Source organism: Brachyistius frenatus, unplaced genomic scaffold, assembly GCF_029030835.1.
Source record: "Brachyistius frenatus isolate BFR_SWC_R1_liver_20210118 unplaced genomic scaffold, ASM2903083v1 Contig_89, whole genome shotgun sequence".
NCBI classification, from domain to species: domain Eukaryota; kingdom Metazoa; phylum Chordata; class Actinopteri; family Embiotocidae; genus Brachyistius; species Brachyistius frenatus.
This window is the reverse complement of record NW_027210688.1, coordinates 992,382-1,017,500: the sequence shown is the minus strand read 5'-3', so window position 1 is coordinate 1,017,500 and position 25,119 is coordinate 992,382. Positions and strand designations below refer to the sequence as shown.

General features: G+C 43.2%; 2 protein-coding genes across 4 annotated transcripts in view; both read left to right on the top strand.

Moving 5' to 3' along the window:
• Positions 1-18,800, top strand: part of shtn3 (shootin 3) — a 24,463-nt gene extending 5,663 nt beyond the window's left edge. The window contains exons 2-17 of one of the 3 annotated variants that reach the window (XM_069710073.1): positions 331-391; positions 8,807-8,901; positions 9,754-9,925; positions 10,203-10,300; positions 10,444-10,525; positions 11,048-11,142; positions 11,852-11,998; positions 12,490-12,643; positions 13,956-14,130; positions 14,630-14,700; positions 14,803-14,906; positions 15,184-15,198; positions 15,481-15,540; positions 15,990-16,119; positions 16,833-17,109; positions 17,295-18,800. In XM_069710073.1, the coding sequence (XP_069566174.1) occupies positions 331-391; positions 8,807-8,901; positions 9,754-9,925; positions 10,203-10,300; positions 10,444-10,525; positions 11,048-11,142; positions 11,852-11,998; positions 12,490-12,643; positions 13,956-14,130; positions 14,630-14,700; positions 14,803-14,906; positions 15,184-15,198; positions 15,481-15,540; positions 15,990-16,119; positions 16,833-17,109; positions 17,295-17,403 (1,845 nt within the window). In that variant the 3' untranslated portion in view covers positions 17,404-18,800. Of the gene's footprint in view, positions 1-330; positions 392-8,806; positions 8,902-9,753; positions 9,926-10,202; positions 10,301-10,443; positions 10,526-11,047; positions 11,143-11,851; positions 11,999-12,489; positions 12,644-13,955; positions 14,131-14,629; positions 14,701-14,802; positions 14,907-15,183; positions 15,199-15,477; positions 15,541-15,989; positions 16,120-16,832; positions 17,110-17,294 lie in introns of all 3 variants that reach the window. The other 2 variants (XM_069710072.1, XM_069710071.1) reach the window with 2 other exon arrangements.
• Positions 18,801-21,677: 2,877 nt separating this feature from the next.
• Positions 21,678-24,803, top strand: thoc3 (THO complex 3). The gene is made up of 6 exons (XM_069710082.1): positions 21,678-21,857; positions 22,282-22,438; positions 22,585-22,789; positions 23,347-23,508; positions 23,661-23,761; positions 24,406-24,803. The coding sequence occupies exons 1-6, from the start codon at positions 21,678-21,680 to the stop codon at positions 24,567-24,569; spliced, it is 969 nt and encodes a 322-aa protein (XP_069566183.1). The 3' UTR covers positions 24,570-24,803.
• Positions 24,804-25,119: the final 316 nt, after the last annotated feature.

The window sequence follows — 25,119 nt, the reverse complement described above, 5'->3', positions numbered from 1 at the left end:
CATTTAACTTCTAAAGGTGGCACCAAATATAAAAATACATAAATGTTTTTGTTTCGGGAGCCTGATCTTCGTCACCAAAATCTGGTCTGAACTGCTTATCTTCAGCTGGCATGACCTGTTGTTGTGCTTCATAACATGTTCTGTCAATATTAATAATTCAGCACGGCGCTCATCACCCGTTCCAGGTTTCCTTTTTTAAGTCATGTTCAAAGTGTTTGGAGTTAAAACTGCTGCAACAGCTGAGTGTATAAACTACGGTGTTTCTGTGTAACCGAACTCGGCTGTTGTGAAACCCGATCTAACGCGTTGACCTGCCGTCTGCTCCAACAGTGCAACAGACTGACGGAGGAGAGAGACGAGGCCGAGAGACAACTCAAGCACATCAAGAGAGGTGAGTCCGCTTCACTTCCACCTCACCGGACACCGAGACGACTTTCAATCTAACGTGGAGTTCATTTGTAAAATGTGGAGCAGATCTCCACCTTTAATTTCATGCTTCTCCAGAAGAGGAATCGTAATAAAACCTTGGCTGATCCTGCAGCTGTTCCTGTAGCGCTTTCCAACAACGACGGGAAGGTTTTCCATGAAATTTAAATGAGCCTCCTGGAACAATGTAGGAAATCCTTCATCTTTAAATGAATTCATGTAAAAATCTGATTTTTTATTTTATTTATTTTTTTAAAGCTGCAGGTAACTTGAGCTTTTTTTTTCCCCCGAAATATGTAGTTGTTTTATGTGATTCCTCGTTTCCTTGAATCTCTCCAACAGAGGTGGAGAGTGTAAAGTTAGCTCCACCCGTAACGACACTGTTTATAAATGGTTAACATGCCAAGCTGAAATATACCAAAATTATACCAGAAGTTTCAATTGGTTAAAATAAAATAAAGGTATGCTAAAATATCCGACGTTCCTAAAAGTTTGATAGATCAGAAAAGTTTAGAAAAGAAAATTAGGTGAAAATAGTAAAGTTATTGCCCAAAGTTTATACACTCTTTGTCTTTGTTCGACCACAAAAGTGGCCACACCTTTCCTCCTCACCTCCTTTCCTCCTCACCTCCTTTCCTCCTCACCTCCGTCGGCATGACATCGCCGACACCTTTGTCCTCCGAATGGGTGTGTTTAAGAGAGGAGGGGAGGTCCGGGTGATGGGGTATCTCCGTTTCCATGACGACTGTCAGGTCAGTTAGCCAATCGTAGGACGGCGCCAGTGTTTTGGGGAGTCAGAGAGGAGCCGAGAGGTGAACGTTTAGGCTGCCATGACGATCCACAGAGGTAAGAGCAGGTTGTTGTTTTGATCTATAACGATCAGAAGTTCGTAGAAGTCGTCCAGCTGCTGTGAAACAGGTTTTGTTCCAGAGAGCTGAAGGATAAACGTGTAGATGGATAAATTACTGATGTCAGTTCAGGCTTCTCTCTCAGGTTCACAGGTTTAATCATTCTGACAGCAAACATCTGAAAAGTCAGTTTCCTTCACCTTCATGTAAAAACAAACATGATCTTTTTTTGGGGTCAAAGATAATAACTTTTATTCTCTGTGTGAGGTGGTGGTCAGTGATGTCGAGCTCTTATTGTTCAGAAGGTAACAGGAGAAGCCGGCTGCCTCCATCTGGAGCTTCACCTCGGTGTGACATTTCAGATGCTTTTTAAAATCGGTCTGTTGGTTCATAATTATATATTTGTACTCAGAAACAGCCAAACGGTAAACTTTTACTTTAGGGAATAACCAGGACTGCAATCAGAGTATCTCGTCCAAAATCCAAACTTTGCACCACTGACATAAACACAAACCTCTGATGAGTGTTTGTTTTAGTTTATATTGAGCTCGTTTGTTGTAAAATTTGTTTTATCATAATTGTGTTGTGCTCCCAGTAAGTAACACAGAAAACCAAGTACAGAAAATATTGATCGATCAAAGAGCAGCTGACAATTATTTTCACTATCAATACATCTGAACAAACCCACTTCAGACGCCCTTCCAATGCAAATATATTTACTTGGAAATAAAATAGCGGAGAAAGTTGGATATATTCTACAAATTGTTGACGCAGATGACAAAAAATCAAAACCTGCATGTCTCTCACCTTCTACAAAGAGACTTCAGGTCACTTTGTTGTTTTTGTTTAATTGTGAGGTTTCATTGGAGCGATGATAGAAGTGGAAGACAAAGAGAAGACTTCAAATTCAGCCTCAGAAAAATGTCAGAAACTCGTCAGCTGCAGCAAAACTGGACCTGAAATCGTCCCGCCGAGTCAGCAGAAACACTGATCCTCTGTTTCATAGCGGGTTCCCGTCACTTCATGCGCTCAGTCTTTCATTCATTCACTCATTTATTAATTCCCCCCAGAGGAGGACGGCAGTCGCTCTTGTCATGTTATTCCCATGAATTATTAAAACCTCTTGATGTGAATTATTCAGCAGCAGAAAATGGGGGGAAGGATGTGTGTGTGTGTGTGTGTGTGTGTGTGTGTGTGTGTGTGTGTGTGTGTGTGTGTGTGTGTGTGTGTGTGTGTGTGTGTGTGTGTGTGTGTGTGTGTGTGTGTGTGTGTGTGTGTGGGAGGTGGATGGCACTCGTCATCCATTGTGGTCCTTCAAAGGTTCCTCTCTACCTGCTCCTCCACATTCGATGGCCGTGTTTTAACGGCTCTAACGAGGGAGAGTCGCCGCTTGATTTCAGGCTCGTTAGAGTCTCAAAGTTCAGACCGAGCGAGTCGAGCGCAGATGAAGTGACGATAAAACAGTGAAAACACGACCCGACCCGAGACCTCGACACACTCGCCTCCCCCGGCGACGGATGACCGCCGTTTAATCTGTAACGCATCTCAGCTGATCTTCTTTTTACCGACGACGTCCTTTAGGGTGAAATAACTCGGCCAGTATCTGATGATTCTTTATGAAATTTGGGACAAACACAGACGCTTCCCAGATGATGAAACTGAGGGACTTTGGTGATCCTCGGACTTTATGTCTAGCGCCACCAAATGGTGAACATTTACACTCACTAATATTTCCATCCCGATCAGGCAAAGTTCAAATCCCAACCCGGAATGAAAACCTCGGCTCCGGCTGGATGTTCCCGAGTCTTTCAGCCGGTAGGAAGCAGGCGGAGCTGATGTCTCTCAGTCTGTGATTTATGCTTCGTATTAAGCCGGAGCAGCAGAACAAGTCTTTCTTTTTTTTTCCAAAAGCAGCTGAGTGTCAAAACAGCAACGAAATGTCTGAGTTTCAAATCAGAGAGTAGAAGTAAGTTGGCTGCATCCATGATACGAGGCTGGAGAAACGTGTGCAGAAATAGCAAAGAAAAGCTGACTAGAATAAATGAAATAGTAAAATGGCAAAAGGTACAAAGACAGGTGTGTTATTCCATCTTCCTCCACCGCCGTCCATCATCTGATGAAGACGTTGGTCCCACTCAGACTCACAAACTGTCCGCCTGCAGCGCTGTTCCATCACAGCCCAGTTATCCAGTCTACTGGACTCAGATAAAAGCCCTCGGCTGCACTTTCCCTCAATTCAAGTGCTGCTTCTAACACTGTGATTACATGCCGAGAGCACACAACCAACAATATATATATATATATTACTTTAGTAAGAGGTGTTATTATACACCACATCCTTATTGGTGTCAATGGCCATGGCCGGATTATCTTACTGAGGGGCCCCTGAGTAAAGATTTATTGTTGGGGCCCCAGCTTGACCCTCTTTTGTCCTTCTGTTTCCTTATTTCCTCTGAAACCCAAAACCAATCACAATGCAGAAAAAAGCATGAAGCTGATTAATTGATTCAGTCAATAGACATGAAATGAATTTTGAGTAAAACAGTCAAAACTTCACAGGAACCAGCTTCTCAAATATGAATATCAGAAGTTTTTTCCTCAGCTTTTTAATGTCGTAATCTCAAAATGTTATTTTATTTTTGACTCTTCCAGACAAAAAAAATACATTTGACTATATTAACTTTGGCTTCATGGAACAAAAAAAAAAGGGGCGTTTTCACTATTTTCTAACATTTTATACACTGAAAAATAAATTGCTTATCAAAGAAAATATTTATATAATGAGGGCAAAGCAAATGTAGAAAATGTAGATCGTTAAAACAAAACAAGAGGAAGACACAAGATAAAGGACGGCAAAGATGATGTTCTATACCTTGAGTGGACAAAATAATAGGAACACCTTCATAGTGATCATGCAGTCTAATCGGTGCCTCTCTAAAGCATTAACAGTAAAAAAAAAAGTCCTGTAACCATCATGAAGGTTTGATTTGTTGCAGGTGAAAGTCATAATAAAGTCATTAGAGTTACAAAACTTTACAAAGTCTCTGCAGCTGCTTCGGAGTTCAACTAATACGTTTTTTTTTCTAACCAAAATCCTTCAAATGCCACAACAAATCGTATTTACAGCAACTCAGAAGCACTTGAAGGTATTAGTCCTTCCATTGTTCTCAGATTAGCTCGGGGTTAGTGCTACAGCTTAAACACCGCCGCCATTAACACTCCAGTTTTTCTTGCTGTAAATCCTTTGTAAAAGAGAAAGTGACTTTTTTCTGTGAACTGCACCATTTTAGCGTTTTAACTGCTGAACAGAAATGCTTCGCCCACAGCGCCGTCAGCTCCTTTTTAATTCCCCGTCCAGCTATTTTAACCCTGTTTTAACGCCATGCGCTGGGATTTCAACCATCACTCACGGATGAATGTGCTAACCGTTGGCTAATCCTCCAAAATCGTCTTTTATTAACAGGCGTCGGCACGAAAGAGGCTTTCGGCGGCTGCAGCTCCGATGGTGAGAAAAACAAAAGCGGCGCTCTTGTTTTTAAGGGGACGTGTCGTTTATCTGGTGGATTTATCTCCTGAACTCGGGACAGAACCAGAACAGTTTGTGACAGGAGGCAGAAGTCCGCAGGACGAACTGCGTCTCAGCCAGAGGACAGTGTGTCGTTAAATACCACGTGGATTTACAGAATAACACAGAAACACTTGTGACATATTGAAATGTTTAGATGCCAAAATACACGATTTCTGGTGTCTGATATTTAACTGAAATTTGGGATTTTTTTATTGTTGGTTTTGAATATTAAAAGGAACCTGAATATGTTGACTTAAGCTTTGGGAAGTTATTCTTTCATTTTCAATTCTCTCAAAATCACTGTAAGAGCAAATCTTGTCAGATTTAAAGTATGACGATAACAAGTTAACGTATTTTTTACACAATACATTTTTTGGGAATTTACACTATAAATATTTAACATGTGTATGCTAATTATCTTTAAAAACAAAATAAAGCTTAGGTTGATGTCATTAGTGTTATATTAAGTTATGAGTCTAAATAATGGACAAATTTACATTCTGACGCCGTGGTAGCGGTAGATGAGAGGTCAGGAAAGTTGTTGTTGTTTTTTTTCCACGTGGATCAATATAGTCAAATAAAAAACATTAAAAATCTAGACCGTACATATCTGACTCAAATCCAACCAATAGTTGTGGAGGTATTTCCCTTTAAAAGCAACAACGTCAGCCTCGTTCAGTTTGGACCAACTGCAGCTAATGTGGCTAATTAGCTCTTGAGGACGGCGGATCCACAGGACAGAACCAGAAAACCTTTACCATCACTGAAAACACATCCAGACGTAATATATTTGGTCGTGGTTCCAGATTTGCACATCACGCCTGTGACGCCGACTCAAACAAAGACTATAAATAGCGTCGGAGGAGCAGCTCTCCTGCGTCTGACCCACGGAGCTGCAGGAGGGCGATCGGCCGTCGGTGGTGAACAACGCCGACCCTGAGAGAAGAAGCCTTTAACATTAAAACGAGGGATTCAAAATAGATCCGGATGTCGTCCTCCTTCTCAACACATATCATCCTCCGTTTTTTTCTCAACCTCGGAGCCGCTCCGGCTTACAGAGATAAACATCTCACATGTCGCCCGGTTGAATGTCTGATGAAGCAAAAAGCTTCTCTGTTTATCTGCTTCCAGCTTTTTTTTGTCCCTTTAGTGATGTGAGATGATGGTATTTGATCACACATAGTGTGTTAATGAATGTCAGAATATCCATCTCTGATATGATAAAGATGATCGTATCTTCGTGGTCTGTGATCGTCTTGCTCTTCTTTTTAATTTGTTTTTCCTGCTTTTATTTTGAAAATGTTCTGGAAAGAGACAAAAATCCGAAGAACAATGTGAAGTTCTTGTTCTAGAAAGTGTCTGATGAGCTGTATTTATATTGTAAAAAGTATGATAGTGGGAATTTCAGATAATAAGTCACTGCTGAGTGGTTTCCTGGAGACACGTTTGAAATAGTCTGGTTAAATCAGACCTTATATAAGCATGGCATCTCTACTTCCTGTCACTGTACAAAAGTGAAACTAAAATAGGGCAAAAATGGGCTGGGCCATCTTGTGTTGGCGACATGGAGTCGAGGATCTATTTCTTTTAGGAATAAAAAAAAGCCTTAAAGTCTGTATTTTCATTTAAATCCATGCAGTTTAGAAATGGAGAAACATTTGCTGACCTGTAGTTGTATACTGGGATGTTCCTGCACACAGCTGCACCCATTAAAACCCGTCCACCTCGCCGGTGTGCGTTTGTGTCGTACATGTCGTGTTGCGTTCAGGCGACATCATCTGACAGAAGAGCATTAGTCACGGTGCCTCCGAGCTTCACCTGAGAAGTAAAATCAGGGTGAAGACTAAAAAAAATGGGCTCAGAGGGCCTGAAGGCCTCACTGACACAGATACAGGGTTCGGTTTACGGTCACGACTTTCATAGTGAAATATCAGAACAGAACGGATTTACTCGTCGTTTTCAGATAAAAGGTAGATGTTTTTTATGAAGTGAATACAATACAAAGCACAAATAAATCACTGCTGTTTTCAAATCCATCGACTGTCTACAAAAATGGATGTAGGGCTAAAGAGTGACGCCTTACGGTGTAATACCACTGGGGGCCACTAGGGGCTCTAACAGATTCCCATTGAAAAAGCAACAACTTCTCTCCTGAAATACAAAGTCACAAGTCATCATGGTGTCATTAGATGAACTCCTTCCTTCTGGAAATAATTCCAGTATTCAATAGATGTTAGGACTCAAACACAAAGATATGTCTGGTTTGGTTGACAGGCCAAGTTTCTGGTGGTTGGTGGGCGGGGCATAGTACTCTTCTGGTTCTCAATCAGATAAAAAAAAAATTAAAAAAACAACAACTAATAAAGTATTAATCATGTTACAGACCATTTATAGTAGATGAAAATACAAATCTATCTTTTTTCTGGCTCTCAACTTTGGAACATGATTAAAAATCACTGCTGCAAAATCATAATTACTTGCAGCCTGGTTTAGTGTTTGAGTGTTTTCAGACAACATCTGGCGGAGGTGGAGGGCAGGAAGGAGAAGTTGCTCCCGTGAGAGTGAGCGCTATAATCAGATTTTTGGAGGGGGGGAGGGGGAGTTGTTTTATTGATCAGGAAGGGACTCTGTTAATGGATCAGGGATGTGAGCAGGAGCAGCTTCCTGCTGGCTGTAACACAATCCAGCCACAGCAGCCTTGAAAGAGTCCAGGACCGACTGTGTGTCACCACGACGACACCGAAGCAACCGGATGAAGATGGAGAGGCAAAGATTTCATGTAATACCCAGATTCATTTAGATTTAATCAGGTGTGTCCGTTTTAAACCTGCTGGATTATTCTGATGTGAAAATAAGGATTTAAATGATTAATCAGTCAGAAATCAAAGCTGTGAGAGCGAGAGATGAGTGGATCTTTACTTTGACACGATGGCAAAGCTACTTCATCACATGGACTTCCTCTCAAAGTCTCTGAATCTGGGTCATTTTAAAATAACCGCAGAGTAGCTGAGCTCTGGTGACACGTTCGACAGCTGCCAGCGTCTCACAAACTCAGGCTCACTTAAGTTTATTTTGTGGATGTTTTACCGTGAAAAACACTGATTTAAATCCCAACGACGCACCGCTGTGTTTTGTGGAAGTCAAACAAACGTAACGCTTGTTTCACTGCCTGATCAACTTTAAAAACTATTGAATATAATGTTTTTTTTCTATTTTTTATCTACTCGGGTCAGGTTATTTGCAAGATACCTTTGGCTAGCCGTAACCTGACTGCACCACAGGCCTGTCAATCAAACAGACACGCCCCCAAAACCAGGTCTTCTTGAATCTTCTTTTCTAATGAATGAGGGATTATTTTCAGATGGACCTCCAGAAAACTAATAAGAAGGAGTGACTTTAGCTAACAACACCGAGAGAACTGATGGACACATTTTATTCACTTTGGATTTGATGAGAGAAGTTGAATGGGAGTCTATGGAGCCGGAGGCTTTCTGGAGCCGACCTCTAGTGGCACTCGCTGGTATTGCAGCTGAAGACACTTCTGGATCGGCCTCAGTCAATGGTTAGGACTCCTTCTTGGGTAGCGCAGGAATTTGGAAAGAGTAGTGAACACATCACCCTCCAACATATCTGCAGCTTTAATTATTTCACCCAGAAATCGACGTGTTTTCGTGCCCTTTGTTTTAACACACTCAAGAAACATTCTGATGTTAAACATCAGCTGCAGCCTGACGCCTTCATTTTGAAAAGTCCTCACGATGATGGCCTCGCCCTCTTCCTCTACGTAACCACAATGAAAGTACTAACTGTGTGTGTGTGTGTGTGTGTGTGTGTGTGTGTGTGTGTGTGTGTGTGTGTGTGTGTGTGTGTGTGTGTGTGTGTGTGTGTGTGTGTGTGTGTGTGTGTGTGTGTGTGTGTGTGTGTGTGTGTGTGTGTGTGTGTGTGTGTGTGTGTCCTCCCTCAGTGTCTCAGATGGTGATTGAGGAGGTGAGCGTCCTGCAGACTCAGCTGGAGATCGAGAAGTCGTGTCGGGAGAATGCAGAGGCCTTGGCCACAAAGGTCAGAAACACACACACACACACACACACACACACACACACACACACACACACACACACACACACACACACACACACACACACACACACACACACACACACACACACATAGTGCTATGAGATTAGCTTCATGAGGGTGCACCTAGCATTAGCAGAGCAGTTTGAACAGTTGAGTCAGGATGACTCTGCATCCTCATCTGTGTTTGTTCTGATATTAAACTTTAATCTTGTTTAGAGGACGATACAACAAGTACATTATTTATAACTAGATGTTACAATGCAATAACATAAGTATAAGTATCCACACTGTGAAGGTACTACATTACAAGTTCTAGTACAAGTACACGTATTAAAAGTACTACTGTGTATGTCCTATTATTACATTATTATTTGTAAAGTATTCGTCTTTGAGCAGTATTTTAATGTGTGGAGCTGATTTTAAATATTCTATATGTCTCTGCTTTATTTTTTATTATTGATCAATCTGCTGATAATTTTCTCAATGAGTCGATTGATTGTTTTGGTAAAAATTAGGGTTACGCGAGAATTAAAGATTAATTTATGATTCGAAAGGAAAAGCAGCGTAAAAAAACAAAACAGAAATGAGTCCTGATTTCTAAAAAGTAAAAAGTGACTTAATCTGTTAAACAAATACATTGCAAGTAAAAATACAAACTTTGCTTCTGTAGTGAAGATTAATGCTTCAAAACATAGATGTACTTAGTTACTTTCCACCACTAATAAAACGTATATAAAATATAACACTGTAAAAAAATTGAAAATGTTGCTCTTTCTATCGTTGACCGCTGTGACCCTTTGACCCCTGTGACCTTTTGACCCCTGTGACCTCCAGCTGAACTGCGAGAACAGGAAGCTGAAGTACCTGAGCCTGTCGTCCCGGCCGTGTTTGGACGAGCTGCTGCCGAGCATCTCCGACTGCATCGCGCTGGAGGCCGACGCCGACGCCGCCGACGAGGCGGACGGCAGCCCGGACACGTTCACTCAGTACCAGCAGCAGGTTAAAGGTGCAGCACGCGCAATTTATTCACTTTTATTTTCAATCCGGATCATTTTATTCTCAGTTCATAAGTTTTTATTTATTTGTTTTTTTAATTGCAAGTGCAAGAAAATCTGCTCTCAAAACCGTCTTTTTATTTTTGCATTAAAAAGACACAAAAAAACCCCACTGACCTCCACAGAGGATGAACATTTTCGAAGTAGTGCAATTTTGTAAGCTTTCTAAATACTCTGAACACCATGTGGGCTTCAATGTGCGTTAAATAAAGATAATTGTTCTGTCAGAGCTGAGGGAGACGGTGAGCAGCTTGTTGGAAGAGAAGAAAAATTTCGTCTGTCAGATTCATGAACAGCAGCGACGGATAGAAGAGCTGACCACACAGGTGAGCAGCGTCAACACACACTTCCTGTTTTCAAATCAAATCTCACTATATCATATAACAAGCATCAATCTTGTTCCTGTTTCACTCAACCGATGATTTGTGTCTTAAAAAGTTTGTTTACATTTTTCTTCCCCTGCTTGCAGTCAGAGAAAGATCAGACGGAGATGAAGCAGCTTCGTGAAAAAGGCGAGCAGCAAAGCAAAACCATCAAGAGGTTTAACAGAGGTGAGTCGCAACACGAAGAAAAACTCATCAGAGGTTTTTCAGACGATCGCGTGATAACAAATAAAGACCCGAACTGAAACCAGAACATCTGGATTCTGGTTCAGAAGTAAGAAAAACCTCATTCGAATTGATTGTTAAAATCGCTGTTAAAGCTTACAGAGTTTAATTTGAAGACTAATAACATGAAGCATGCTGACGTGCAAAGGTAACGAACTCATTTTATTATGCTAACATGAAAACCAGTGACAACAGCTGTTAACACTGTCGTTGTATTAAGAGAACTGACGCGGCGCCGACGGGTTTTCCAAGTGGTCACTCGCAGTAGTGCAACTAAAAAAAAATCTCCCGAAAAACATTTTCTTCGTAGACCGCAATTATAGAACAATCAATCAATCAATCAATCAATCAATCAATCAATCAATACATCTATAAGTAACAAACCAGCCGTCAGACTTTGTAAATAAGTCATACTATTTTTTTCTTTTCTTTTTTACGTCACGTACTTTCTCTTTGTATTTCTAGTCTCCATGATGGCGGCTCAGGAGTACGACGGGATGAAGGAGCAGCTCGACTTGGAGCAGAACCTCCGAGTCAAAGCTGAGACGTACGCACACGAGGTAAAAACACGCGCTGCCGTCGAGCTGAAAACCAAGCGGCAGAAAACTGCAGTTCCTCAAATGGCCACTTGAGGATGTTGAACATTTTACAGCAGAAACAAACATGCTGACTGTGGGTGACATCACGGAGGCTACGTCAATGTTTTTTTACACAGTTGAAGGTAAAAAGTAGAAACTGTAATGTGTTTTAGCATACGGCATCCTGGAGGAACCAAGTTTGTCCACTAGGGGTCAGAAAATCCACAAAATCGAAGACGGACTTTGATGCTAGCGAGGTTTTGTTCGGTGGGCTGTTGACTTAAAACAGCTGCTTTAACGTCCACATTGTAAAAAATAATCTTTTGGCTTCACCACAAAGTGTTTTCCATCATTTTAAATCAAAAACACACACAACTGCAATATTAATACACAAACTGTTTCTGCTATTTCTTGCATTCCCTGAATCCAAAGCTGCCGTTAGATTCAGCGCTAAAACGCTGACCTGCATTTTCGGTGTTTGGTTCCTGATGTGTGTTAATAACCTGAATGAAATGTCCTGACTGGTGTTTACTGACCTGGAAAAGTGAGAAAAAAAAAGCCTGCAGGATGAAAACAGACTCTGCACATCACGGACACAACACGGCATGGTTTGTCCCAAAAAAAAAAACAACAAAAAAAGAAAAAGAATATCCCTCTCTTCATCCTCCTCCTCTTCTTCTTTCTCCTGCAGATGCTGGTGAAGCAGAAGGAGGCCAACAGGCAGAGCATGCTGCTGCTGCAGAACGTCGAGCCCAGCGTTCAGCTGCTGAAAGCTCTGGAGGACGTCGCTGCCGTCACTAAAACCCTGGAGGACGAGCGTCTGCAGCATCAGCAGAAGGTAAAACCCCCAAAAACTTCTTCTGCCGCTGCTTATTGTTTCAGGAAGGTGGCGTTAAGCCTGTCAATCAAACTGGATTTTGATCCAGTTTGATTGACAGGCCTGCGGTGCAGTCAGGTTACAGCTATCGGTGGGCGGGACGTAGTATCGTCATGGTTTCCAATCAGATCAAGTCAGATCCGCCAGCTGGCTCCTCCCCCAGCTCGTCCAAATATGGTCACTTCCTGCTCCAACCCGTACCGAACTAGCAAAGATGGTGACGGACAGAATCTGAACTCGTAGGGTGACATCATCGCTCCTTAATGTTATGCGGGAGTCACATGACCTCCCAAGACTGAAACAGGAAAAACCTAAAGTCTGATAATAGATATCCTTTAATTCTGCGCTACACCTCTGTGTGTGTGTGTGTGTGTGTGTGTGTGTGTGTGTGTGTGTGTGTGTGTGTGTGTGTGTGTGTGTGTGTGTGTGTGTGCGTGTGTGTGTGTGTGTAGGTGCAGAGCCTGGAGGCTCAGCTGGAGCAGAGCTGCGTGAAGAAGCAGCTGGAGGCGCTGCAGAGGCAGGTGGAGCTGCTGGAGGTGGAGAAGAAGGAGGCGGACGGACGGCTGGAGCGGGCGGAGAAGAAGAACAAGGACCTGGAGATCAGAGGTGGGAGGAGGCGGAGTCACACAGAGAAGACAGGTGGAGTTAAAGGGGGGGGGAGGCGTCCAAACAGAGAAGGAGACGGTGCACTGCATAGCAACCGGGAAATACTGGTTTCTGATTGGCTGGCGGGTTTCCAACCAAATGATCAGGCTTGTTTTTTTCTTTTAGAGACATGACATGAGAAATTAAACTCTTCTGGTGGTGATGGACTCTAAATACTTATATTGATGTGATTGTTTACATGTCAACATGCAGATTCATGCACGCACTGATGCTTTGTGTGTTTCTTGTTGACTGACCCAGTTTGAGCTCTCTGATCAAGTCTGATCTTCTCTCATCTGAAGAAGTCGTGTTTCTGTGTTTGCGCTTCGTAAAGAAACAGACAAACAGCAGTGGAGATTTGGGAATTAGACAAATATGTGATGAAGATTAGAGATATCTGTGAAGAATAATGCAAAAGAACATCTGGAATATTTACATTTTGATGGAAGCCATGAAAAGCAGAAACGAATCGTTTAGATTCAATATGAGGTGAAATGAGGAGTCACATAAAACATAAAGCTCCTCGCAGGTTTCCAATAAAACCAACAGATTTTCAGGTGAATCATTTCAAACGTTTGTTTTCACTGTGATGGAGACTTCAGGGATCTCCATCGCAGGTCGTTGACCAACTCACCTGCATCCGTATCCATGGATACCGGTTTGTTTTGAGAGCTGAGCGTCCAGTCCGGCCGCTCTTTCATTTAAAACAAACATTTAAACATGATTCACGTTAAAATCCACCGCGAGGACGCACGTCGTGGTGAATGCAGCCGGAAAAAGACACATTAATCAAAACCGGGCTGAAAATTAAGCCGAATTTTCTTTTAATTTTGAGGTCAAACTTTGTGAAAAAGTGTCTCATCTAAAAACGTCCACAATCTGAGTTCACACTGAAACTGAAGAACCAATCACACTTCTGAGTTCGTTTCTCAACACAAACCGTCGACCCGTCTGCAGGAAGGAAAGAAAGCTGGCAAACACGACGTCTGTCCATCTGTACTTTTTAACTGGGTCACATGAAGTCGAGGCCAAAACCACCAAACCGCCTCCAACCGTTGAGGAACAACAAGAACAAACCACAAGCCTCTTTCATCGGAGCTTTGTGCCACGTGTCGGAGGACAGTCCTCCCTCTGGAGTCACCAGAGCTCCAAGAGAGGAAAACGAAATACACAAAATACCTGCAGTACTTTTAGTATTAGTATTAAGGCTTGTAGTATTCGTAGTATCAGTGTTAGTATGAACCGTCTCCACCATTTTCCTTCCTCCCTGCAGTCCACGAGCTCCAGGAGACCCAGAAAGAGATCGCCATGACGACCAGCACGAGCCCCCCTCCCCCTGAGCCCGGGGTCGCCCCGCCGCCCGCCCCTCTCCCGCAGCCTCCTCCCCCACCTCCTCCTCCGCCGCCCCCTCCCCCACCGCCTCCCCCCTCCAGATGCAACCCCCTCAGGTGAGGTTGTTACAACGTTGCCGTGGTTACCGTGCGGCACATATAAGGATGGTGAAGCCTCGCTAAAACACATCATATTTGAGTTAATGTATACATATATATATATATATATATATATATATATATATATACATGTATATATATGTATATATATATATTTTTTTGATCGATCAGGGTGTTAATTGATCAGGGTGTTGATCAGGGTGTTAATTGATCAGGGTGTTAATTGATCAGGGTGTTAATTGATCAGGGTGTTGATCGATCAGGGTGCTGATAGATCAGGGTGCTGATAGATCAGGGTGTTGATAGATCAGAGTGTTGATCGATCAGGGTGTTGATCGATCAGGGTGCTGATAGATCAGAGTGTTAATTGATCAGGGTGTTGATCATCAGGGTGTTGATAGATCAGGGTGTTAATTGATCAGGGTGCTGATAGATCAGGGTGCTGATAGATCAGAGCGTTCCTACAAAACATGTCTGACACTGTTTTCTGTGTCAGCTCTCTGATCGCCATCATGAGGAAGTCGTCCAAAGGCTCCAAAGCCTCCGTGAAGGCGGAGCAGCCTCCAGGTGAGTTCACCTGCAGCCTGTCGTCAGCATGTTGCTGTTATTATTGATCCTGATAGTGAGACACGCTGTAGGTTTTCTCTGTCTTTGTCTTTTTGTCTCCAGCTGCTGAAGGCGTGGACGACGTGAAGGTGAAGGCGGTGAACGAGATGATGGAGCGGATCAAACACGGCGTCGTCCTGCGGCCCGTCAAGAGTCAGGAGACCAAGGTGAGGACGAGCTGAGTCGGCAGATTTCATCACCATCTGGTTTTATTGGGTCTTTTTTCACACGGACCGACAGAATTAATCTGCTGTGGCCTCAAATAAACATGATTTAATCAGTGTTGAAACACTGAAGCTCAAACACAAGAGGACTTAAATCTGATCTGAACATTATTATTCGTGTGTGTTTTGTTCTTCCTCCATATTTAATGCGGTCTGAATGTACTCGGCCTGATTGTTCTCGTCTCTCTCTTCTCCATGTGTCTCCTCCGGGCTGCCGTAGAGAGTGGCAGTAAAAGTAAGTATATCGACGTTTGCACACACACACACACACACACACACACACACACACACACACACACACACACACACACACACACACACACACACACACACACACACACACACACACACTGACCCTGGTTTTAATCAGCTAAACACACGTCACCTCTTAAACTCAACGTGTTGGATGGTTTCCGTCCTCTGACGTCACGCTTTAATAAAAAGTTCTACATCGGGCAGTTTTGGAGAAACAATAAGAGTAATTATGATGTTGTTGTTGTTTTTTATTTCCCAGCAGCCTCCAGTCTGCGAGGAGAAGCAGCAGGAGAGCGCCATGGAGGAACTCAAAGGCATTCTGGTAATATTACTAGCTTCCATGTTTGCTGTGTGTGAAGGTGCATTATGTGTCCAAACCGCTGACTCTATATAAAAGATGGAAGACATGAAACAAAGATGTGTCGATCGCCCCCTGGTGGCTGCTTGCGCATGAAGCCTGTTTCCACCCTGCTGTGGCTTCACCTTCATACAGTTGCTGTGCCTGGATGTATTAATAGAACAGATGTGGCAGTGCCACTCAGCCCTGCTGCCACTTTTCCCCCCAGTGGTCACTCACAGTATTGCAGCAGAAAAATCTCCTTCAGCCAAAAAGCATTTTCAATTCAATTGTCATTATTTAGCATGAATTAACTACAAATTGATGCTTTTTAAAACTGACAAATGAAAACAACATGACTGCATTTCTGTGTATTAAGTTTTGTATTTGAACGTCGTCGGACTCGCTGCAGTGACGTTTGTGTTCTCCTCCAGGAGACGGTGAAGAGGAGCCCCAGCCGAGGCTCCCAGGAGTCGGGGCCGTCGCCGCCGGGGAAGAAGGACAGCGAGCTGGAGGTCATCCTGAGACGCCGGCGCAACAAGGCGGGAGAGGCCGGCTCCGGAGGTAAAACATCGAGATCACTTTGGTTCAAATCAACCAATCGTTTTAGTCTTTGAAGAGGTTCAAAAATATACACAGAGATTCTGTCAGTGCAGCTTCTGGTCGATTTCTCAGAGCTGTGTTGTGTGAACGCTGCAGAGGTCAGAGGTCAGAGGTCAGACTCCCACTGAGGCTGCACTCCAAACGATTCCATGCTGCCTGAGCTGCTGCTGCTGTGTGTTGTTTGTGTCCAGAAGGGGGCGCACTGCAGCTCATAAGGACGGCACACTGCAGAAGGAGGTCAGCCTGCTGCTGCAGTCCAGGATTTATCCGGTTTTCCATCATCGATTGACCTCGTCCGGCAGAACGAAAGAACGAACCGCAGCCGGATGACTTAAAGTGTGCAGAACATTCGACTGCAGAGATCAGCAGATGTAGTTTTAAAGGGGCAAAGGATGCACGGAAGACAGAAGGTTTATAATCACTGATAAGAGGATAAATCTGTAGTGAAATAAGACTTTATAATACTTCACACTTCCACAGTGTTTACTGGACCACAAATTAACATCTGACTGACCTACAATGATGAAATCTGATCGTAACAATACGTTTGCCTCTTAAAAGTTCACGTTTTTTCACTTTGCAGCAAAAGCAGAATAATCTGAGACTTTTTTTCTTGAAAACTGACGTGAGAGAAAGAGATAAAGCTGATTGTGGACTTTCCCTTCGGTCCCCAGATGAGGGCCAGATGAGCCACGTCTCCTCCTCCGACAGCCTGAGCGGACAGCGCACCAGCAGCGACTCGGGTAAAGAGCCGGAGGGACCCGGTGGGCTGAGCGTCCCCTCCGACCCGGCGGCGGGGCCCCGGGTCAGCCCGGAGAGACGGGGGTCGGGGCCGGGGCCCGTCGTGGCCCGGAGGAAGAGCTCGGACACGGGCAGGCAGAGGAGGTCCTGCAGCTCTCTGTCTGAGAGGGAAACGGCCGCGTCTCCGGTCAGCAATGGCTGCATCATCAGGTGGAGCACCACGGCAACACAAACACAAACAACAACAGGGAGGGGCGGAGCCTGCGGACTTATCTTGTTTCCACGGTGATTCCAACACCAGTGGATCTCTAAAGATGACGTCCGACCCTCTGATCTTGGTTTGTCTCGGCTGTATTTGCATTTCTGACCCGATCTTTTCTGTTTCTGCTTCACAGCGTCGGCGGCGACGATCCAACGAAGTCGAACGGAGTCGAGCCTGGCGAGGACGCACACGCCTCCGTCTGCGCCGACCCGGTCAACGGCAGCGCCGACGCCGAGTGTTAAGACGGACTCTGAGGATCCCGGGTTGGGTTTGTGTGAGCGATCAGATCGGATCAGATTACATCGGATCAGATTAGATTAGATCAGATCAGATGACGTCGGATTGGATCGGATCAAATCAGATCAGATTAGATCAGATTAGATCAGATCAGATCAGATGTAGGGAGCGCTGACACTTTTGCCTTTTTGCTTATCGGGTCAGAACCAAAATGGAAACGTTGACTTTGTTGTACTTTTGTATTCACGATTCTCAGACTCACAGTAAACGTCTAAGAAGTAACAACAGTCCTGTGATGAAAACGTACATTTATCACAGCAGTAATTTATCAGACTGAAGGTTTGAAAACTATAAAAACACACGTTGAATATTAATAATGAGTCCAGAGTTTAAATGTTCTGGAGTTCAGAACAAACCCACCGGATCAAACACAGACTGCATCTGATCCTCGTCAGCTTCACTATGACTTCTGGAAGATCATAAATTTGCCAGTAAAATTTAAAATTTTAACAGAAAAAAAAAAAAACCTCAACAGTTATTTGGCTCCTCTTTAACATTTTACTTTGTATTTTCAATGAATTGTTAAATATTTATATCAAACTGAAGGAAATCCAGACTGGTTTTTACAGATCAAGAGGAAAAGATCTTTAAAAATTGGAGGTAAACATGAAATAAGAAAAAAAAACCATCTCAAACATTTTAATGCATCAGAATTAAATTTGGGGACAAAATAAGAAACAAAAACAAATTTTATCTGCAGAAAATTACTTTTAATTTCTATACTTGTTCTTTAATGTTTGAATTTGCTCTGATTATAGTTAAATACTGCAGTTTCACCTCTACAGATTAAAAATAATCATCTTTGACTTTATTAATCGACCCGCGACACATTATTTCGTGTAAAAACGGGCCCCAGTTTTCCTTCAGTTTCAGATTTATATTGTGTCCGATGATCAGTCGCATCTTCCTGATGAATTGTGCTTTGACGCTTTAAAATAGACTAAATCCACCTTAAACTGAAACAGGAAGTGAGAGTCCTGCAGCTTGTAAAAAAAAAATGACAACGACAAACAGCATCAGAGTCGTCAGCGAGGGTTTTTCTACAGCTGCTCCGGTTTAATATCTTCATCAGCACCAACCTGTGGATCCACACGGACTGAACCGTAGGGGGGAAGCTGCACTTTTTGTTTTGTTTTGCACAGAACTTCAGTTTCCCTTCAGACACTTTGACTGCAAAGCTCTAGTTTGATGTTTTTTTTACTTCTACTTGATGCACAAAGAAGCTGCTCAGCGTGGCTCTGTGTCATCAGAAGAAATGCAGCGGACTGTTGAAGACTCTCCTCCTCGTAGTGAGGGCTGCACGATCGATTCAACCACGCTGCATTTTCAATTACAAAAGGCAAATGATGTCACCATCACGACCTATAGCAACACCTTTGCAAGTGATGTCACATCTGTGATTGGCTAAAAGATTAAAGTTCCACATTAGTCGTTCTTTCCATACAAATTGCAGCCGGTGATGAAGATTGACATGTGGCTTTATTTTAAAGCTGCCACCAGCTGATCGACGGCCTCATTGTGCAGCCCTGACTGTGTTTATCTTTATATTCAGGCTTTGTTCAGACTGTCAGTCCAAATCTGATTTATGTGCATTTCTGACATGAGATCCATTTTTTTGTTGTTGTTGTAAATCTGTTTCAAACCGCATTCGATGTGAAATGAAGCTGGAGCGGGAAATCATCATCATTCTCCGTCTCCATTGCTGTCTCAGCATTTTAATAAAAACCTGCAGCAACATTACCATGTGGGAAAATAAGCAATTCATTATCCTCCATTTCATTTATGTGAAATCTAGAAGACCAAAAATGAGGACGACCACCTGCAGACACAGATCAGTTTGACTGACAGTCTGAACGTAGTCTTTGATTACTCATGAACTTCCTCTGTTGAAGGTTCAGCGTGCAGGTTTTAAAGGAGATCTGGTGGCAGAAATGCAGTTTACTATTCATAATTATGTTTTTATTGGTGTGTAATCACTGGAAACTAAGAATAGCTTGCTTTCATGACCTCATGGCCCTGAAGGGACAAACCAAACGAGGACGAGTTGAGGGTTGTTCCTTTGGTTGCAGTCTGCAGCCTCACCACTAGATGCCGCTAAATCCTGCACACCGATCCTTTTAGCCTCTTCCTGAGTCGAAACTGAAGGACGGCTGAGTGAGAACACCCAAGAACTCCTTCTACAACCAGTTTCAAATAAACGTGTTTCCCTCCTGTGTTTTTTGCTGCTGAGGCTGCGTGCAGGTTTCCAGCGTGTCGACTATCAGATGTGGAAGAAAACGAGAGAAACGTGGCGGATATTTCAGGTTTTAGAGGGAAACACCGTAGCACTTCTAAGAAAAAACCTTCTCAGGGTCCGCGGGCGAAATCGAACCGCTTCAGGGGGCCTCGATGAGAAAACGTTTTTTTGTTTGTTTGTTTTTTATTATTCTGGAGGATTATAAGTGCGTTGACAGTTAGAGGTGCTTGTGTACTTTGTCTACCTCTCCACAGACACCTGCCTCTTAAAACCCCCAAAACATCCTGAATCACACGTAAACACTCGTGAGATCCCGTCACACGTCTGTCCACCCAGAGATAAGATGTCTTCCTCCACTGAATCAGTCCAGACACCTGTATGCAACACGTTCGGCATTTCTCACCATCGCGACTAACCATGCATTCCTTGGCTTTTATTTTGTAGGAGCCTGCTGTCTATATACACATATATATATGTGTATATATATATATATATATGTGTATATATATATATATATAGCTTTTCCTGACACGTGGTGCAACGTTGAAAACTATTTTGAAGAGTATGCAATTCCATAAGGCACATTTGTATGATGATTCACTCCTTGTCATTCTTTCTTAAAACACAGAATCACCTTTAAAAAAAAAAAAAAAAAGTGCATTTCGCTCTGTCCATTTATTTATTTCTAATGCAAAAAAGGACCAGACGTTGAGGACTGTTGAGCTGCACGGTAAACATGACAAGCGGCCTCAGGCCTGAATATTATGCATATCGAGGCCTTGAACAAGCCTCCACGTGGCAGTCAGTCAACCTGCAGCTGCATTAAGGTTTATTGGTCCTCGTAAGTGGCTGCTGAAACAGAGGGAATTGCTGAATCTGACAGAGTTTGGGTAACTAGATATTGTGTGTTTGGGATATAAATGGAGTGTTATTTTTTTTTTTTTTTAAACATGGATTAAAATTTTAGCATCACTTGAAATAAATTACAATTCAGACTGAAAGAAGTGTTGTTTGTGTTTATTTTGGAGAAGAAACGAGCTAAGTGAACGATTTTAAAACCTGCAATAACGTTTTTTGGCCGCTGGAGGGCAGCACACCATCTGTTCCTATGTTTTGTCTTTGGTGCTGAATTGCAGTGTATTTTTGCTGTTGGAGAAAAAACATGATGGATACTTTAAGATCTAAATATATTTTTTCTTGGACTCAAAGTTTCTGCCACACACAGACTTGATCGCCAGACATCCATAAATAAAAATACGTATGGAAAATATGTAAATAATATTACATTTCCAAAGCTAAACTTAAACAATGAATAAACAAAACTGAAGCAGAAACAAATAAAATGTTGCTGGGGAGAGTGTCCCTGGCATAGAAATAGCAATGCATGGAAAGAATAAAGTACATATGCAGTTCTTAAAATGACTGGATTTATTTAGAAAAAGACAAATGTGGGAACAAATACTATAAAATGGTATTCATAGGTTATATATTTAAGTATATAATATAATTATTTAGTGTGATTATGTTTATTTAAAATATTTTTTGCCTTTATGAAAGGAAATAATGAATAAAATGTATCAAGGCCCAAACTAACGTATACAGAAGATGTGTATATTGACCTAGTTAATGAAATTAGTTTGATTATGTTAAATAACCTACTCTCATCCAAACATTCACCAAAACAAGCAATGAGACACAGATTCAGTCTACATGAAACCTACATGGACTCTTCAAAGAAACACAAACTAAACAAAATACAACCATTAATAACAGCAGACGAAACAAGCCGATTGAACCAGAGATGATTTATACATATAATCTAAGTACGACACAGTTTGAAAAACCTGTAAAAACTGAAATATCGTTACAATCGCGGCATTTAAACGCGGAGTTTGGTCCACACTCCGAAGCAGCAGGGGGCGCCAACGCGCTCATAAACCGCCGGTGACGAACCGCCGAGGAGATATGACGTCACGTTTCAAGATGGCGTCGCAATACTACCAGGAGATGCAGGAGAGCTTTAAAAATAACAACAAAAGTCGGGAGTTTCCAGCTCACACGGCCAAAGTTCACTCGGTGGCCTGGAGCTGCGACGGCAGGAGACTCGCATCCGGGTCTTTCGACAAGACGGCCAGCGTTTTTGTCCTCGAAAAGGACCGTTTGGTGAGTCGCTGGGACGTCCCGCTAGCGCGCTAGCGTTAGCCTCGTTTCTGGTTCTGGTCCAACTTCTACACTGAGTTAGACACGAAACTTCAGCCCAGACGATGATGTTCTGCTGGATATAACATGTTCCGAGCTTCGTGATGTTCATCACGCTACAAACACGACATGTGACACGAAGAAATTTCCCCTCGGGGATTAATAAAGTGTATAAAATAAAAAAATAAAGAATAAAAAGATGTGAACGACGTACCAGAGTCCATCGAGCAAAGTCCGAACTGACCCGTCCGGACCTCTCGGCACTAATAATGACACGAAGTGTATTAAAACACACAGCAAGTTGTATTTGAACTCGCGATGACGTCATGAACGATCCGTAATAATATGTCGTTTCGTGATCAAACGTCTGTCTGTCGATCTGCTTCAGGTGAAGGAGAACAACTACCGAGGTCACGGAGACAGCGTGGATCAGCTCTGCTGGCACCCGACCAACCCGGACCTGTTCGTCACCGCGTCCGGAGACAAAACCATCCGCATATGGGACGTCCGCACCACCAAGTGCATCGCCAACGTCAACACGAAGGGTCGGACCTGAGCTCAGACCGGTTTCATGTTTCAGACCTTTTTCTCTCCGTTCGGTTGAGTTTACATTCGTTGCCGTGATCGTGACTCCTTGGAGGAACAAAATAAAACCGCCGTCCTTATGTTGTTGTTGTTGTTGTTTTTCCAGGTGAGAACATCAACATCTGCTGGAGCCCCGACGGTCAGACCATCGCCGTGGGCAACAAGGACGACGTGGTGACCTTCATCGACGCCAAGACGCATCGCTCCAGGGCGGAGGAGCAGTTCAAGTTCGAGGTGAACGAGATCTCCTGGAACAACGACAACGACATGTTCTTCCTCACCAACGGCAACGGCTGCATCAACATCCTGAGGTAGGAACCCGACAGAACCCGACAGAACCGACCGACGATACGCGGGATTCATGGTTCAGAAAACAAAAGAAATACAAAGTTTTACCATTCGACAAGTTTCCTCCAGAAACACAGAAAATGCTGCAAACTGTCAACAAGAAAAAGAATCCAATAAAAAACTAAATGCAACTTGAGTCAAATGAAGCATCAAAAAACCAGCTGTGCAGTTTCCAGCTGCACAAAGTATTGAGGTGTCGGTGGAGCTCTGATTTCAGCGTGAGCGCCACACGGTGGTCGGTCGGTTGATTTATAAAAAAATAAATAAAACGTGTGAGTTTCAGCTTTAGAGGCTCCAGGAGGAGAAATCAAACCCACTCAGGTAAATGGGTCTTAGTCACTGTTGTTCTTCACCTGTTGGGGAACACTTGTTGGTTCAGAAGTTCACAGTTCACTCTAAAACTCACCGGGTGTTCACTTCCTTGTCAGATCATCCATCTTATATTCACTCTCTGTGGTCATGTGACTCTGAGCTGAAATAAATCAGCCTATTTGTTTTTTTAAATTTATTTTTGTTGCAGCTACCCGGAGCTGAAGCCCATCCAGTCCATCAACGCTCACCCGTCCAACTGCATCTGCATCAAGTTCGACCCCACGGGGAAGTACTTCGCCACGGGCAGCGCCGACGCCCTGGTCAGCCTGTGGAACGTGGAGGAGCTGGTGTGTGTGCGCTGCTTCTCCAGGTCAGTGTGTGTGTGTGTGTGTGTGTGTGTGTGTGTGTGTGTGTGTGTGTGTGTGTGTGTGTGGGCGTCAGCAGAACTTCAAATCAAACACAAAACACTGATCACGTTATTGAAATGTGATCTGACGTCGGAGTGTGTTGCTGGTGTTGCAGACTGGACTGGCCGGTGAGGACGCTGAGCTTCAGCCACGACGGGAAGATGTTGGCGTCGGCCTCCGAGGATCACTTCATCGACATCGCTGAGGTGGAAACGGGTCAGTCAGACGTGTCGGCAATCATCTTGATTTGTTTTTTTTTTTAAATTTTAAATTATAATATGGTGCTCAAATTCAAGAGTGATTTCAGTCTTTGCAACACTTTGAGAGGCATTTTAAAAAGATTAAGTCACACAGACGGTTCCTGTTGTGCCTGAACGTTCTTTCAAATGCGACAGGAATGACATCTGAACTTAAACCGGCTCCTGTGATGTCATAGAAAAACGTGTTATTATAAAGTCGTCGTATAACGTTGTGTTTTATGGATTACATGCTGATTAATTAAAATCCGTTTTTATTGACTCAGATCAGCCGTGTGAACAAACCAAATCCTTTTTTTTGCATGTCAGATCTCGGCCACTTGCACATGTGGTCCTACATCAGATTTATATCCGATGTCTGTCTCGAGAGCCTTTTAATCTTCATTTAGTGTCGGTGACCTCGCAGCCGTGTAAAAAGTGAAACACGGAGGCGGTCAGCGGAGAGACGAGGAAGCTTCAGATTTATGAAGACATTTACAGAGAAATGAATCTGTCACAGAAGTGACAGCATTTACACACAAAACAGATCAACCTCGTAACGTGGTTGATTTCGTTGCTTTTTAAAATGACATCACACCTGTTACTTCTTCCTTTCACCTGCAGGCGAGAAGCTGTGGGAGGTTCAGTGCGACTCTCCGACCTTCACGGTGGCCTGGCACCCGAAGAGGCCGCTGCTGGCCTACGCCTGCGACGACAAGGAAGGAAAGTACGACAACAACCGAGAGGCCGGCACCGTCAAACTGTTCGGACTCCCCAACGACTCCTGAGAAGGATCGGACGAGCGCTCCCGGTAAAACTTGTCGGCTCAAACGCAAAAGGGAGCGTCACGAGGAAAGAAACGCTGCAGTAACCTTTAACCGCCAGCAGGTGGTGCTGCTCCCTTAAACTTCCTGTTAAACTTCCCCCGTTTTGTAAGATATTGTTTTTATGTAAAATAGGAAGTGTTTTTGATAATAAAATCGGTCTCTTTATAAATCTTGTAATGTTTGTTTGAATATAATTAATTCATTAACATTTAAAACATGAATTTCGTTAATAGGAGCGTTTGAAGCTTTATTTATTTATTCAGATCTGACCTGAGAACAAATTAACGGCTGTAAAACGTGTAAGAAGGTCTTAAATGTTGTATTTCCGGTGTTTAAGAGCGCGTCCTGTCTTACTGTAGAAGAAGTGTTTTAATGTTTCAGAGACACTGAGCAGGAAACACCTTGAACCATCACGTCCCGCCTGCAGCCTGAGGGTGATCGAAGAAGGAGGTCGAGGACGCGAAATCAGCGAGCACGCTGACACTCAAAAATCCCAGAAAACACAAGTACC